Source organism: Haliaeetus leucocephalus, unplaced genomic scaffold (assembly GCF_000737465.1).
Source record: "Haliaeetus leucocephalus isolate CR32 unplaced genomic scaffold, Haliaeetus_leucocephalus-4.0 Scaffold155, whole genome shotgun sequence".
NCBI classification, from domain to species: domain Eukaryota; kingdom Metazoa; phylum Chordata; class Aves; order Accipitriformes; family Accipitridae; genus Haliaeetus; species Haliaeetus leucocephalus.
In genome coordinates this window covers 514267-528750 of record NW_010972591.1, presented here as the reverse complement: position 1 = coordinate 528750, position 14484 = coordinate 514267, and the positions used below count along the sequence as shown (strand labels likewise).

At 42.4% G+C, this 14484-nt stretch overlaps 1 protein-coding gene across 1 annotated transcript in view; it reads right to left on the bottom strand.

Moving 5' to 3' along the window:
* The window catches only part of GUCY1A2 (guanylate cyclase 1, soluble, alpha 2), a 147337-nt gene that overhangs the window by 65186 nt on the left and 67667 nt on the right, over positions 1 to 14484 (bottom strand). The window contains exon 5 of the mRNA XM_010562129.1: positions 364 to 849. Within this exon, the coding sequence (XP_010560431.1) occupies positions 364 to 849 (486 nt within the window). The remainder of the gene's footprint in view (positions 1 to 363; positions 850 to 14484) is intronic.

Genomic DNA, 14484 nt, shown 5'->3' with positions numbered 1-14484 from the left:
AAACTATTTGAGTGCCTTCCAGGTGCTGCAGCTTGGATCATCACTGTGCATTTCATCATCCCTAGGACACTGTGGCTGATGTGTCACCTAAAGGAAACCAAGCTATAATGCAAGAGGTGTACATTCCTATAGGAAAATGGGAATATGAGGCACATATTCCCATGGGGGAACCATGATGACAGCTCAGCATCAAAGTATTTGATTTTCAATGGGCATATTTCAGATTTATTTTTTTCACACAGAACAAAAATATTGCCTTTCCTTTTTTATAGGGAAGGTCTGTAATTTAGGAATATGGTTACTGGGATTTTTTTCTATCTTAGTTTCAATTAGATTTTGCTAACTTAGGACTTAGGCTGTTACCTTGTAGATGTCCAGGAATCCACACTGATGGTCAAACCGCGTGTAGAGTTCGTTCAGCATGCTGATAACTTGCATGGGCGTGCACTGCGCACAGATAGCAGTGAAGCCAACAATGTCCGAGAAAAGCATGGTGACATCATCAAACTTCCTGGCCTGAACCTGCTGCCCCTGCCATAACTGCTGAGCCACTTCTTCAGGGAAAATAGAAATAAGGAGATCTACTGTTTTCTTTTTCTCCTCTTCCAGGGCTTGGTGTGTGCATTCTAGCGTTGCCTTCAGCTTATCCATTCGCTTTTTCAAGCCATCCTGGGCCTTTGCCTGCTCCCCAACCAATATGACATCGCGAGTAGCATCATGGATAGGTATGTCCGAAAGATGGAGGCCTCGCCCCATCAGTTCATCCAGTTTGTCCACACAGGGGGAACCCAGAAACAAAATTGAATTTGATTCTGGCACATGAATCATTTGTCCTTTGATTTCCATGACCTGCAAAAATAAAAATAGAATTTAGAAAAGGAAAAATTAGCTGATAGGTGTGGATCCCCATTCTACTTTCCCCATCTTTCCTCCATCAGCTAAAATAATAAACTGTAGCCTTTTATACAGAAGCCTCTTGCACTCACCTATTCAAGCAATGAGACTCACACAGTCTACTCACCAAGGTGAGTCAGAAAATAGCCTGTACTGACACAAAAGTACTCCCAAGTCAGATGTTGGATTCTATTTCAACCCAATTAAATAAGAAAGCAACCACAATAACATGTATTTCTCAGAATGGTGTGTAAATAATGCTTCTAAATCTTGCTCCTGGAAGGTACCCGGCCTTAAAAGCAAATTCCAGGGCAGGTCCTTCTCTGTTACTTAGCTATAAATTATAAAAAGCAAAAACTTAAAGGGAAATGACAGCTATCTGAAAGGCAGTTAGTGAAATGGTGAATTAGCTTCCATTCTTTTTCAGCAAAACAGCTACTAAGTCAAATGTGGCCATGTTATAGAAGAATCAAATAAGAACAGATATGAGAAAGAACTCCATAAAGTAATGAATGGCATGGGAAAAGTGTACCGGTGCTCCTATTTCCTATTTGCCTTCTCATACATGTAGCAGAGTTGAAGGCTGACATTCTGTTAGAGTCTGCAGATTTCTTGGTGATATGGATTCATGTAATTCGTATTTGCAGAATAGAAGAAGGAACAGTAGGAAAGGAGCAGCAGGTGGTTCGTCACACTGGTTTATAGATTTTGCATTTGCCTCTCAAATGGCTAGATGTTTTGAGTGCTGTCCAGTGGGTGTTACCTCTGGCTCCATGAGGCCCTGGCTTGTTACCTCTTGCTCCATGATGGCAGTCAAGCACAAAACTATCAGACTGAAATGGACATTGAAAACCAACTGTAATGATATATTTGACATTTGGGGCTACATACAGTCTAATTTTTAACTTACTCAGGTCACACAAAAGTGACTGTCAAATACTGCAGTAGGACACTTCTCACCTGAATATAGCATTTAAAAAACAAAACCAAACAAACAGAAAGCTAAGATGAACATGTTTTGTTTGAGCAGAAAATAATTCAATTGGATAAACTGGATGTCTTTGTAAATACAGCCTGCCATGGCCTCTGCCATGAAAAACATTGTCAATGTTTTCATTCCAGGAATGCACAAAGACCAGGGCAATACTGTGCTAGGTGATCTAAAGAAACCACAGCCCTTACCCCAAGGATCTCGTAGTCAAAACAGGCACGATACAAAAACTTTGTGCATCTTAGCACAGTTTTAGGCACCATAATGCCTTAAATCTGTATTTTTCTATTCCACACAATCTCCAGTCTCCTCCAGTCACCCTTTCTTTCATTGTGTAGGCATTCCCTCACTCTCACATGATTCACTTTATCATTTAATCCTCCTTCCATCCATTATCCTTCCAAGTAAAATAGGAAAACCTCAATCAGAAAATCCAGAGGTGTCTGTACTAATGATGTGACTTAAGCACCCTGAGTCCTGGAAGATGCTGCTGCTGAGCTGACAGCTACCCCTACATGGTACTTTCCATGTTTGGGAGAGATGTTGGGAAGCTCCTGTTTCTATTAAGGATTTCTTACGTCAGATAATACGCTGTCATTGCAGATCCTACTGTCAACATGGGAACTGAGCCTATCCTGTCCCCATGCCCCTCTGCCTCCATACCGCACCCTGCTAGCAACCTGACAGATGTAACTTCTGATGTCAGCCTGAGAACTCAGCAAAAGAAAGTAAATGAAAGTAATTAAAGTTGTCAATTTTCCTAATTTATGTTCCCGCACACCTACTAATATCTACATTTCTAAGCCTGATTTCCTCAGCTTCTTTCTGGGACAGCCATCTCTGTGAGAAAGCTAGTCAGCTACCCAGATGGGCAGATTTAATGCTCCAAGACTAATTGTTCTTTTTAATTTTTAAAACATATGGGTCCCTGCTCAAAACATAAGGGAAATAGGTACTTTCTTCATGCATGCAGCCTCACGCTTTCAAAGGGCACATATGAAATTGTTTTAACTCTGAAGTACAAATTGTCAAATGTGAAATACATGGTACAGCATTTTTAAATTCTCTTCTTATTTTGTTGCCCTTTGCCAGAGAGTTCTGTGCCTAGAACTTCACTGGTGTGCAAAACAAATGTATCTCATATTATCACTTCTCTCTTCCACTGTCAGGTGAAAACGGTGTCAGCTCAGGAGGAGAAAGTGTGACCACAGACCCTTGCTGAGCCAGCCTAGCCTGGGGGTGGGCTGCTTGTCAGCAAGGCCAGGCACCTGGCTTGGAGCCATGTTTCTTCCATTAACCTGCTGTGAGACTAGAAGAAAATTAATGCATCCCTCTGTGCTCCTGCTTCGCCTTTGTCAATTTGAGGTGTTAAACTCTTTGATGTGATCTCTGTCCTTGTGGATATATTGTGTCAACCTTCCCCTCGTGGATTCTTCTCAGCAAACACTGATTGAGTGAATAATGTACTAAACAGCCACTCTGGAGTCCTCTGCTCTGCTTCTGGGTAACCGCAGGCAAATTATCAACTCTGAGTGCTTATTTGGCATTTCAGCACAGCAGGAACAATGATATTGACCACCCTGCAACACACTTTGAGACTTATGTGTGAGAAGCAATAGAAGACACAGACAATCCTGTAAAATGCCTAACTAATAATAACCTGTTCTTCTGCTCAAGTGAACTGAGCCTCTGCTTCAACAAGGTTGAGGGGTTTTAGAGCATTTTCGGAAACTTTTGCAGACATAGTCTCCAGCCAGCTGCTAGCCTAAATTTTAAAACAGCTGGATTCACTTCTCTGACTGTCCTGTAGGATATATGGCAGTGTCTCAGCAAGATATTCCCAAGTATTTGAGCAGTCAGGGGCTTAGGGCATTTTTTTAGCACTGGACAAGGGAACAGGACACTTCAAGAAAGAAATGTAATGACTCTGCTTGTCATGTTTCCAGGTGACACATCTAGAAAAAGGGCTGCAGGTGTGAAGGACAACACTGGAATTAAAAAAAAAAACTCTTAAATTGGAGAAATGGGCTAAAAACAGAATTCAAAACAAGGGCAATGAATATGCTCAGGCAGAAATAATCAGGTGCAAAAAATACAGGCAGGCTAACGGTTCCTAAGAAGATGGCCCAGAGTCTACATGGTGGAACAGATGAATGTGAGCCAACAAGTCATGCTGTCACTAAGAAAAAAAACACTATACAGGACTACCTAAACAAGAATATAGCTTGCAAAACACAGGAAGTAATCCTTATGCTCTGATCACTAGTATTCAGGCCCCAGATGGGCAAATCTGTTCCTGTTTGGTATAACAAAGAGGTGGATCAACTGGGGAGGCTGGTGAAGAGCAATGAATGTGATGAAAGGTCTAGAAAATATGACCTACAAAAAAAATCTGAAAAAAATTGATGGTTTACCCCAAAGAAGAAAAATCTCAGGGTGAGGATATGAAACTCTTCAAATACACTAAGAGCTGATGCAAAGAGGTCAGACTGTTCTACAAACCCAGTGGGAAAAGCTTTGCAGAAAAGGACCTGGCTGTCGTGGTGGACACCAAGTTGAACATGAGCCAGCAATGGGCCCTTGTGTCTAAGGCTAACAGTACTCTGGGCTCCATTAGGAGGAGTGCTGCAGCAGGTCGAGGGAGGTGATCCTTTCCCTCTGCTCAGCACTAGTGAGGCCACACATGGAGTGCTGTGTTCATTGCTGGGCTCCCCAGTACAAGAGAGACATGGACATCCTGGAGAGAGTCTAGCAAAGGGCCACAAAGGTAATTAAGGGACTGGGGCATCTCTCCTATGAGGAAAAGCTAAGCGAGTTGGGCCTGTTTGGCCTGGAGGAGAGAAGGTTCAGGAGGATCTTATCCATGCACATAAATACCTGAAGGGGGTGTGCAAAGATGATAGAGTGAGGCTCTTTTCAGTGATGCCCAGGACCAGAGGCAATGGGCACAAACTGACACACAGGAGGTTCCCTCTGAACATCAGGAAACACTTTTTTTACAGAGGGTGACCAAGCACTGGCACAGGTTGCTGAGGGAGGCTGTGGAGTGTCCATCCTTGCAGATACTGAAAAGCCGTCTGGACGCAGTCCTGGGCAACTGGCTCTAAGTGGCCCTGCTTGAGCACGGGGTTGAACCAGATGATCTGTAGAGGGCCTTTCCAAACTCATCCTTCTGTGACTGTGAAATGAACAAGAATTAAAGGGCTCAAATTGGAAAAAAAATGTGTTTCACGTAGGATATTCTTTTATTCATAGGGACAGTGAGAATGGAAACATCAAGAGGTGAGGAGCTGGACTCTCCATTACTAGAGATTTGTGAGACCTGCCAAAGGTGATCAGTCTTGCTGGGAAGCAGAAGAATGAACCAGTGACTTAACAGAAATCTAGGTGGAAACAGGAAGGAGAGAGGTAGGAGGTTATCACTTTATCTTCAAACAGAAACTACACAACTTATTTCTGGGACAATTAATGTAGTGCAAGTGTGGATAGTGTGGAATTCTTTGCTTCACTCACTTTACAACTAAACTAGTTACTCCTCTTTTTACAGGCTACAACAGAAACAGGTGCTTCTGGAATAAAATTAATGTAATCTGTGTGAGATGTCTAAGCCAGGGTTGAATGAATCATGTCCGATGTGTAGAAATACCTACATTTCTCTGTTGTAAAGGGAACACAAGGCTTGGACATAGATGCCTACGCTGGTCAGATGAGTCTTCACCCTATCAGAATAAACTTACTTCACAGCAGTAAAGATATTCCTGTGTATTTAAAGACACCTAAATGCCATTATATAACTACATTAGGGCAAGTACAAGTGTAAGTCCTCTACTGGTCTAACAGATTTGTATTTTAAATGTTCCAAATCTCAATTCAATTAGTTAAACAAAAACTTGGTATGCCTGTAAAGTTAACCCTGCTCTGTGGTTGGCTGGCCACCAACACAGGCAGAACACAACTCTGACCTTAAACAGAGAAAAAGGAACAGCCATTACAACCTCTCCAATACGCCAGCTCTGCTTGTGGAGTGGGATAAGTCAGAGCCACAGCCAGCAGAACTAACTGTGGAGAAAGATTCATGCACATAAGAAAAATTCATATTCAAATGAAGCCCTGATTCACTACCTTATCTGTAGACAAATAAAAAAGTATCTAAATTCAATATAAAAATCATAACAACACACCAGCTTCCATTACACCTATGTTTTATTGAAAAAGCTAAGAGAAATATATATCATCTCCACAAAAATGAAAAAATATTTGTTCAGTCGATGCCTAATGCAATTGAATAAACTAGTCAGCATTTGCTCAGCACAACTCAGGATGTGCTTGGGTTCTTACAAATGTATAACTCTCAACATTTGCTTACAGGTTTGGATTTCCAGCTCAAAGCATTGTCAAAGGAACATTATTCCACACAGCAGCAAAGTGACTGTTACAAATTTCCGGTTATTTACAGAAACCCCTGGGGTGTTACATAATGTGCAACTGTCTCCAGACCAAAGTGACCAAATTTAACATTTTCTGTACATTGTAGACACCTTGTAAACACAGAATGGCAGCATGAATATTGCAGGGAACCCACCCTTAGGAAATCCAGAACTTTGGTGGGAATACATTCATATTCTATAACATAAAAGAGAGAAAGTGATAATGAGAGAACCATTAAAACCTTTCAGTTGTAAACTTGGACCTCCAAAGGGGTTTCTTGATATCAAAAGAGTAAGGATGTGGCAGATTAAAAGCAAACAAATTAGGGTTACATAGGACCTTCTCCACATGAAGCATAGGTATGCATGGAAAAACAAAGCATGAAGTCATCTGTAGGTAAGTGTGAAAGGGGAAGAGGTAAAGGAGATGGCTCTATCCTTAGCACATTAGTCTGTCAAAGCAACTAGATAAACAAAACGAAATTGTGGATTACACCTGAAAAGATCGTGATGATTTAAAATTTCTCCTTTCTTGCTTCAAGACATAGAAATTGCTTTTAAGATGGTACTCCATACTGCTCCTTGGATAAGTCCAAGATAAATCTAGCCCCGAGGGATAAAAAACATGGGAAAATGATTCCTTCAAAGGAACCCCTTTCTTCACAATGTAGCAGAGAGCCATAACTCAACCCTATGTGTGCCTGAGTCAGTTTCCCTCACGGATGCTCCCAAGCAGTGGAGTGGGTGAAGGCAACATGACAGATGGGGAGAGCAGCCTGACAAGGTGCTGGTGCCAGGCTGCATGGCACAGCGGAACAAAAGGCAGTTGCTAAAACAAGAGGAAGAAACTTACCAGTGTTTCCAAGATCATTTCAAAATCCCTTTTAAAGTCAACACACTGAGATGAGATTGGATTTTTTTCATAAGTACTTTCATATACTTAAAAACGATCTGTCAGGGTCCTGAAGGCATGATTGGCCTGACTGTCCCTGCCCAGTCCCCCGGGGCTTCCCCCACCCTGCCCACAGCCCAGGACCCCATGTCAGCCGCGGGGGGCTGTCAGTCCCTGCCTCAGCGATGCTGCAGTAGGACGGATCTCCAGCTCTCGCAGCCCTGCCCTGCCCGGCCATAGGCCCGCACCTGCGGGTCCAAGGCCCAGCCCAGTCTCGGCCTTTCCCCATCCACATCCTCAGGGAGGTGCCAATGCCTGGTGCTGGGGCTGCCCCCAGGCTGTCCCGCTCCTGGCTTGGGCAGCTGGGACGTGTGCTTGGCTGCCAGGCCCTGCCTGTCCACCCTGGGGACCTCCATGGCTCCTGGCACCCGGGGAGTCCTGGCCCCAGCTGTACCCTGACAGCATCCCAGAAAAGATTTTACTTAAAACGCCTGTCAGAGTTCAAGGAGCATCTGGACGATGTTCTTAGTCATATGGTTTAGTTTAGATAGTCCTGTGAGAAGCAGGGAGTTGGACTTGATATGATCCTTATGGGTCCCTTTCAACTCAAGATATTCTGTGATTCTATGTTCTTCTTTTCACTGCAAAATCTATTTAATCCCTTAAGACTGCTTTCAGGTTGCACGCACTTTCGTTAGTGCTGTAGATTTTTAGGTATCGATAATACATCTCTCTGCTGCTTTATTAAAAGCCAGGATACCCTATACAGATATACTGCTGTCACCTTACTCCAACAACACAGTTACAAATTTACAGCATCAGGGTTAAAAAAAAGTTTGTATTTGTCAGGAGCAGAGCAGTGAAAACAATTTTGGGGGAAATGCCCATTTGTTTAGCCTAAGATCTTTCTCTCCAATGCTCTAATTAGATTGCTTCTGGCAATCGGGTGGAGCTGGCCTGGCTCTTCATGGATGGTGGGGTTTCAAAACGCTAGGATTTCTGCCCTCTACCAGTACACAGCACCTGAAGTTACAGACTGTAGGAGCCTCATGCAACTTCTTAGTGAGATTCATATTCTTGACATAAAGTTTGAAATGGACAGGAGGATTAACTGCTCTGAGAAGCTGCAGATTCTGAGAATGTTCCAGCTTATGGGATATTTCACCATTTTTTCACATAACTTTGAGTCAGCCAAGAGCCTGTTTTAAAAAACTCCTGAAAACCAGAAGCCTTGCTGCTTGACAGAAATGTGAGAATGGTGGTAGCAATAAACATGCTCCAAACAGGAGGTCCCCAAGCCACACACTTGCATTAATTTTGCATTTGAAATAAAGAAAAATGCATTTTTTTTGTGCTTACGATCCCACACAGTTTGATTACAACAAATAATCAAAGTGTAAGGGAAACTTCCCATATTTAATATTCTCCCTGTGTTTATGAAAGACAAATGGAAGAGGACTACACTACATTTTCAGTGCATGTATGTTAAAACACTACTTCTTATTTTAAGTCTTTCCTGGGAAAAATAAATGGATTATTTTTCTTGCATTTTTCTTTCCATTTTAAAAAACAGGTGGAGACTGAGAAAACAAGAATGTAACATTTGAGAAAGTCATTAAAGCCTTCTGAAAAGTTGGTTCTTCAGTTCAAACAAATCTCCATTAGTCTGACAAGGCAGTGAGGGTGGACGGTGACACAAATGCACATTCAGTTTGCCAACTTCACAGAGGTAAAAATCATGCTTGTTACAATAAAGTTACCTGAAATAATTATGCCCAATTAATAGGTATAGTCTCTAATACAATAGTTTTGATGTCTTTTTCTGCACCTGCTTATATTTTAAGAACATTCATATGCATTATCATTTATAATATCTTCTATAATAGTTATTCCTTGACTTCCAAAGGTTTCTTCTGTGCATGCCTCTTACAATGTACTTAGTCAAAAGAAAATCTTGTAGATCCTGTAGCAAAGTTATGAGCCTCAAAACAACATATTTTGCTTTTGGTGGGGTGGGGACAGAGGGAAGAAAGAATCTGTGAAAAAAATGAAATTGTGGTTTCAGTTCTTGATTCCTGGAGAGAATGTGAAAAGCCCACAGCTCCTGCCCCAAAAGCAGGTCCAAGGGGCTGTACCGCAGCCTGGCCCCCAGCTAGGTGGGTGTTCGTGGGGGTAAGCTCAACACACATAATGGCGAGTCTCTGGTTTGCCACTGGCTTTAATGGCTCCCACGCTGGTCCTTACCATGTTAGCCTTTACACAGACAGCTCTGAACATGCTGAATTACAAGCAGAAAATTCCGCTTCTGAATAAAAGATAATGTACCATCATTAAGTACCTTTGTCTGCTCGAATGCTTCTTTGAAACCTCGTATCACTTTTTCTTTTTTAGAAACATCATAATGACCAGCACCCAGAGCAAGATAATGCTCAGCGCATTCCACTAGACCCAATTTCACAAAAAGTCAAAGCATCTGCAGGGAAATCTTTTTATAATACGTCTAATGTAAATTAATAAGAATAATTTAAGATAACCTTTAAGTTAAGACATTTTGTTGTTTTAAAACAAACATTTAATTTTATTTTTACCTTTTGTTTACATCACTTCTGATTTGTTTTGAATTATTTTAGAACAGTTGAGTTATGCAACAACAGTAGTAGCTGACTGAAAGACACTAAAGATGGGCTCAGTCTTTTTTTACAGCTGAAAGTTCATCCTGTTCCATACATCTAGACCTCTTCTTATTTTTTTGGTACAGCTGCCATACAGCAGTGTGAAGTCATGCCAGAGCTAAAAAAAAATACCAAGGGCTGAAACTCCCCTGGAGACCCTACTCTGAACTGGGCCCTTTTTTTCTGTACGTTGTGCGAACACACCAAATCACACCTTTGCTTTTCTACTAAGCTTACACTGCAATATTCTCGACTTAACACTCAGGATAATGACAGAACTAAGATCACCAAGACTATCTATCTGGTTAAACATAAACGCTCTATATATTTACATGATCAAATCTCTATCCCATGCCTGTAAAAACCTTTATAATTGACAAATATTATTAGTCAGTTTGTTAAAGACCAATTTTTTTTTTTATTTCTATCAATGTCAACCAAGCAAGATTACAGATGAATGTGCCAGTACACTGAAGGCAGTGGAAAGGCTTCCATTTTCCACAGTGTTGTTACTTTTTTAACTAGTTCCTACTCTTGTCACCACAAGATTTGCGCAGGTGCACAAATCAGTGTTGCACCCAGTCCTTCCACTAGCAGTATTCAGTTCCTAGCAAAAGCTTCTTGTTTGAACATGATCCACCTCAGCTGCCTGAGATGACCTGCTAGCAGGAAGTACTCTTACTCATTCTGTGATATTCCTTGATAAATATTTCTCTTTCTCAGATCCAGGTTAGTTTGTTTCTTTGTGGAAATGGTATTTGCCGAAATGCAATGAAATGGTTAAATGAGAATATACATTTATTCAAGAGAAAAAGCAGGCAAAGAGCAGCAGAAGCAGCTTTCCCCTTTGATCTGTGTGGAACATACATATAGCAACCATTAGGAGATGTGACATTTCATCACCAACCTAGGTATCTTAAAATTCCTGTGATTACAAGATCTCTTAGCCCATGCACTAACTAGCTTGCAGACATTCTTCTCCTTTAGGACTTAAAGGCTCCAACTCTTTCACTATTTCATCTTAAGTGTATAAATCAGCTCCAAATTCCTGCCAGAACCACACCAAGGAAACTGATTAGATGTGCAGTCTTCTGTTGGTATTTTAACTTTGTTTTTCTCTTTATTATCCCATATATCAAGTACTTTTGCATCTTTGATATAAGACTCTATCATTAGAATTTGATAATAAGATTAATCAATTCTGATCTCTTTGTGCAGTATAAATTTTCAGAACACCAGGAGAAGAAATTTCTTCTTTTCCCAGTCCAATCATTCTTAAGTTAGATATAATTAGAAAGAACCATTCTACCTCTCACCAAAGTCATTGTAAATATACCCAGCTGGTTTTAGTGGGAACTGTACCAGGCTTTTAAAATTAAATTTTCCGTATTTTTCTTTAAAAGGTTTAATTTCTTTCAGTGTGTTCAAGACACTACATTACAGCATTAGGAGACCTTTCATCCGTAACTTTCTATTAGCTACCATATTTGACATGTACCAGTAAAAGACAATCTTTATGTGGAGTCTCTTACAGGCCATGTTAAAGACCTGAATTTGGGAAGAAGGCATTGGCCTGGTTTAGTAGTTCCAGGTTAAGGGTGTCATTTTTAAGAAATTCTACAATGTATTTATTTTACAACCCATCAAGAAATGAAAAGCGAACAAAACATCAAAATGCCTTTAACTTAATTATAAATAGAACATATATAGAGTGTGAGAGGGAACAGCCAGATACACTGAATATTCACACTTCTCTTTGCGTTAAAATATGTTTAGCTTCCATTTTTGTTCACTGTGATTAATTCATTTTTCCTTGAAATTATAACAAAGGAAATTAAAATAGTTAGGTGGAAGGTGGTATTTTAAAACCAAAACGTGGTCTCTGTTGCCCTGATTATCCTAGCACAAATTAAAGAATGCAGCTAAAGCAAGTTGTTTCAATGACCCAGGCCGACAACAGGAGAGAAATAGGAAGTTGACCCCAAGGCTTTAGCTGCTCAGCGTTGCTGCCTTGGGGCCACCAAAGCCTGGAGGGAGGTTGGTGGGATGGGGCAAGTGTGAGTGTGATGCAAATGGGAGGCCCAGCTGTTACAGCAAAGAAGGAAAAGGGAAGTGATCAGTCTAAAAATGTTGAGAACTGCCTTAGGAAGTGCCTCACTCAACTTGCAGATTTCTGTCATCAGATATCTCAGGGGAGGTTTGCACAACTGCTCAGTACTTGCTGTGGGTAGGCAGACCAGGAGCCAGCCCAGCCCCAGAAATCACAGGACCCTCCCAGCACAGTGCTCTGCCTTGGCTGAAGCACCCGGCTGAGAAGCAGAAAATATTTGCTCAGGCACAGCATGATGCTAACACAACTACCTTGCTTTTGGATAAGGGCCAGCTTACCCAGGATAGGCCGAGAGACTCAGTGGAGCTAATGAAAAGCTGTCTGTACGCACATCAACAGGACCAACTTCATCCAATTTATGCAAATACTGACCTGCAGCTAATTTGGAGCTGTGAATTCCCTAAAGGGCAGAGCATGTGATCAGCTCCACAGTCTTCAGCATTTTGACTCCTATGATTCTTTGAGTATTAAAGCCTTTAAGCCTAAAATCCTGATTTCAAAAGTAAGTTTTAAGAATAAGATCTAGATGCCTTTCAAAATTTCACACTTTGTGTATCTGTTCCCTTTGGAAGAGTCAGAAGCACTTTCCTTCACATTCATGACTGCTGAGTCCCCCATACTATTGACTGGGAAGTTTTTAAACAGTTCCTGGAGTATTGTGTTGTAAATATACAAAACCAACAACAACAAAAACAAACACCAAACCAAAAACATTATAAGGAGATGCTGCTGAGTCTAAGTGTGTGAAAAACTGAAAAGGAATTCCTTCAGGAGCTAAAGTGATCCTGCCACTGCTGAGAGCAGGGCACTGATTATATTTCTGCTCCACATTCAGCAGCATCAGCTTGTATCACATCTCAACAAAGGCGGTTAAACCCAACATAACACTGTGTCATCTGATAGAAATATGAAGCTGTGTGCTATATTTGCAAAGGCAGTAGATATTTACATGGCATGCATTAGCCAGGAAGGGGCTTTGATAAAAGTTTTCCAGACATACTCAGGCTAGATGAAGTGCTGTTACTGCAAATGGAAGGGGCTGATGGCCCTCCCGCTCATCACATTGTTTGAAACCAACACCACATCTGTATTGGGTTTGTGTGGCAAGGTTTTGGTAGCAGTGGGGGCTACAGGGGTGGCTTCTGTGAGAAGCTGCTAGAAGCTTCCCCTATGTCCGATAGAGCCAATGCCAGCCAGCTCCAAGATGGACCCACCACTGGCCAAGGCCGAGCCCATCAGCAATGGTAGTGCCTCTGGGATAACATATTTAAGAAGGGGAAAAAGCCTGTGGAACAGCAACTGAAGCCAAAGAGAGGACTGAGAATATGTGAAAGAAACAGCCCTGCAGACACCCAGGTCAGTGAAAAAGGAGGGGGAGGAGGTGCTCCAGGCGCCGGAGCAGAGATTCCCCTGCAACCCATGGGGAAGACCATGGTGAGGCAGACTGTCCCCCTGCAGCCCATGGAGGTCCACAGTGGAGCAGATGTCCACCTGCAGCCCATGGATGTATGGAGGTCCACGGTGGAGCAGATATCCAACTGCAGCCTGGGGAGGACCCCACGCTGGAGCAGGTGGATGCCCGAAGAAGTCTGTGACTCCATGGCAAGCCTGTGCTGGAGCAGGCTCCTGGCAGGACCTGTGGCCCCATGAAGCAAGGAGCCCACACTGGAGCAGGTTTGCTGGCAGGACTTGTGACCCCGCGGGGGACCCATGCTGGAGCAGTCTGTGCCTGAAGGACTGCAGCCCGTGGAAGGGACCCACGCTGGAGCAGGGGAAGAGTGTGAGGAGTCCTGCCCCTGAGGAGGAAGGATTGGCAGAGACAATGTGTGATGAACTGACAGCAACCCCCATTCCCCATCACCCTGTGTCGCTTTGGGGGGAGGAGGTAAAGAAAGTTAGGAGTGGAGTTAAGCCTGGGAAGAAGGGAGGGGTGGGGGGAAGGTGTTTTTAAGATTTGGTTTTATTTCTCATTGTCCTGCTCTGAATTGACTGGTAATAAATTAAACTAATTTCCCCAAGTGGAGTCTGTTTTGCCTGTGATGGTAATTGCTGAGTGATCTCCCTGTCCTTATCTTGATCCACAAGTCTTTCACTGTATTTTCTCTCCCCTGTCCAGCTGAGGAGGGGAGTGATAGAGCAGCTTTGGTGGGAACCTGGTGTCCAGCCCAGGTCAATGCACCACAACATCCAAGGGTGTTATTGTAGAAATACAGACCCCTAACACTGTCCTTAGCTGTAATTCAACTTTTGCGGCATCATCAGCAAGCTTTCCCCAGGGACTGTCCCCTCCTCTTCTCAGTCCCTGCTGGGTTTGTTAAGGACCCTGCCTGACCCTTGGTCATAGGAGCAGGGGGGCTCCTTGATGTTCTTCCTTCAATAGAACCTGAAAGAAAAAGGACCCTGCCTAGAATCTCTCATGAAAAAGACCCCATGAGAAGAGCCTAAAAGAAAACAGATTCTCTTCATGGAAATTAGTTTACCTCAGTTTATCCAGTTTT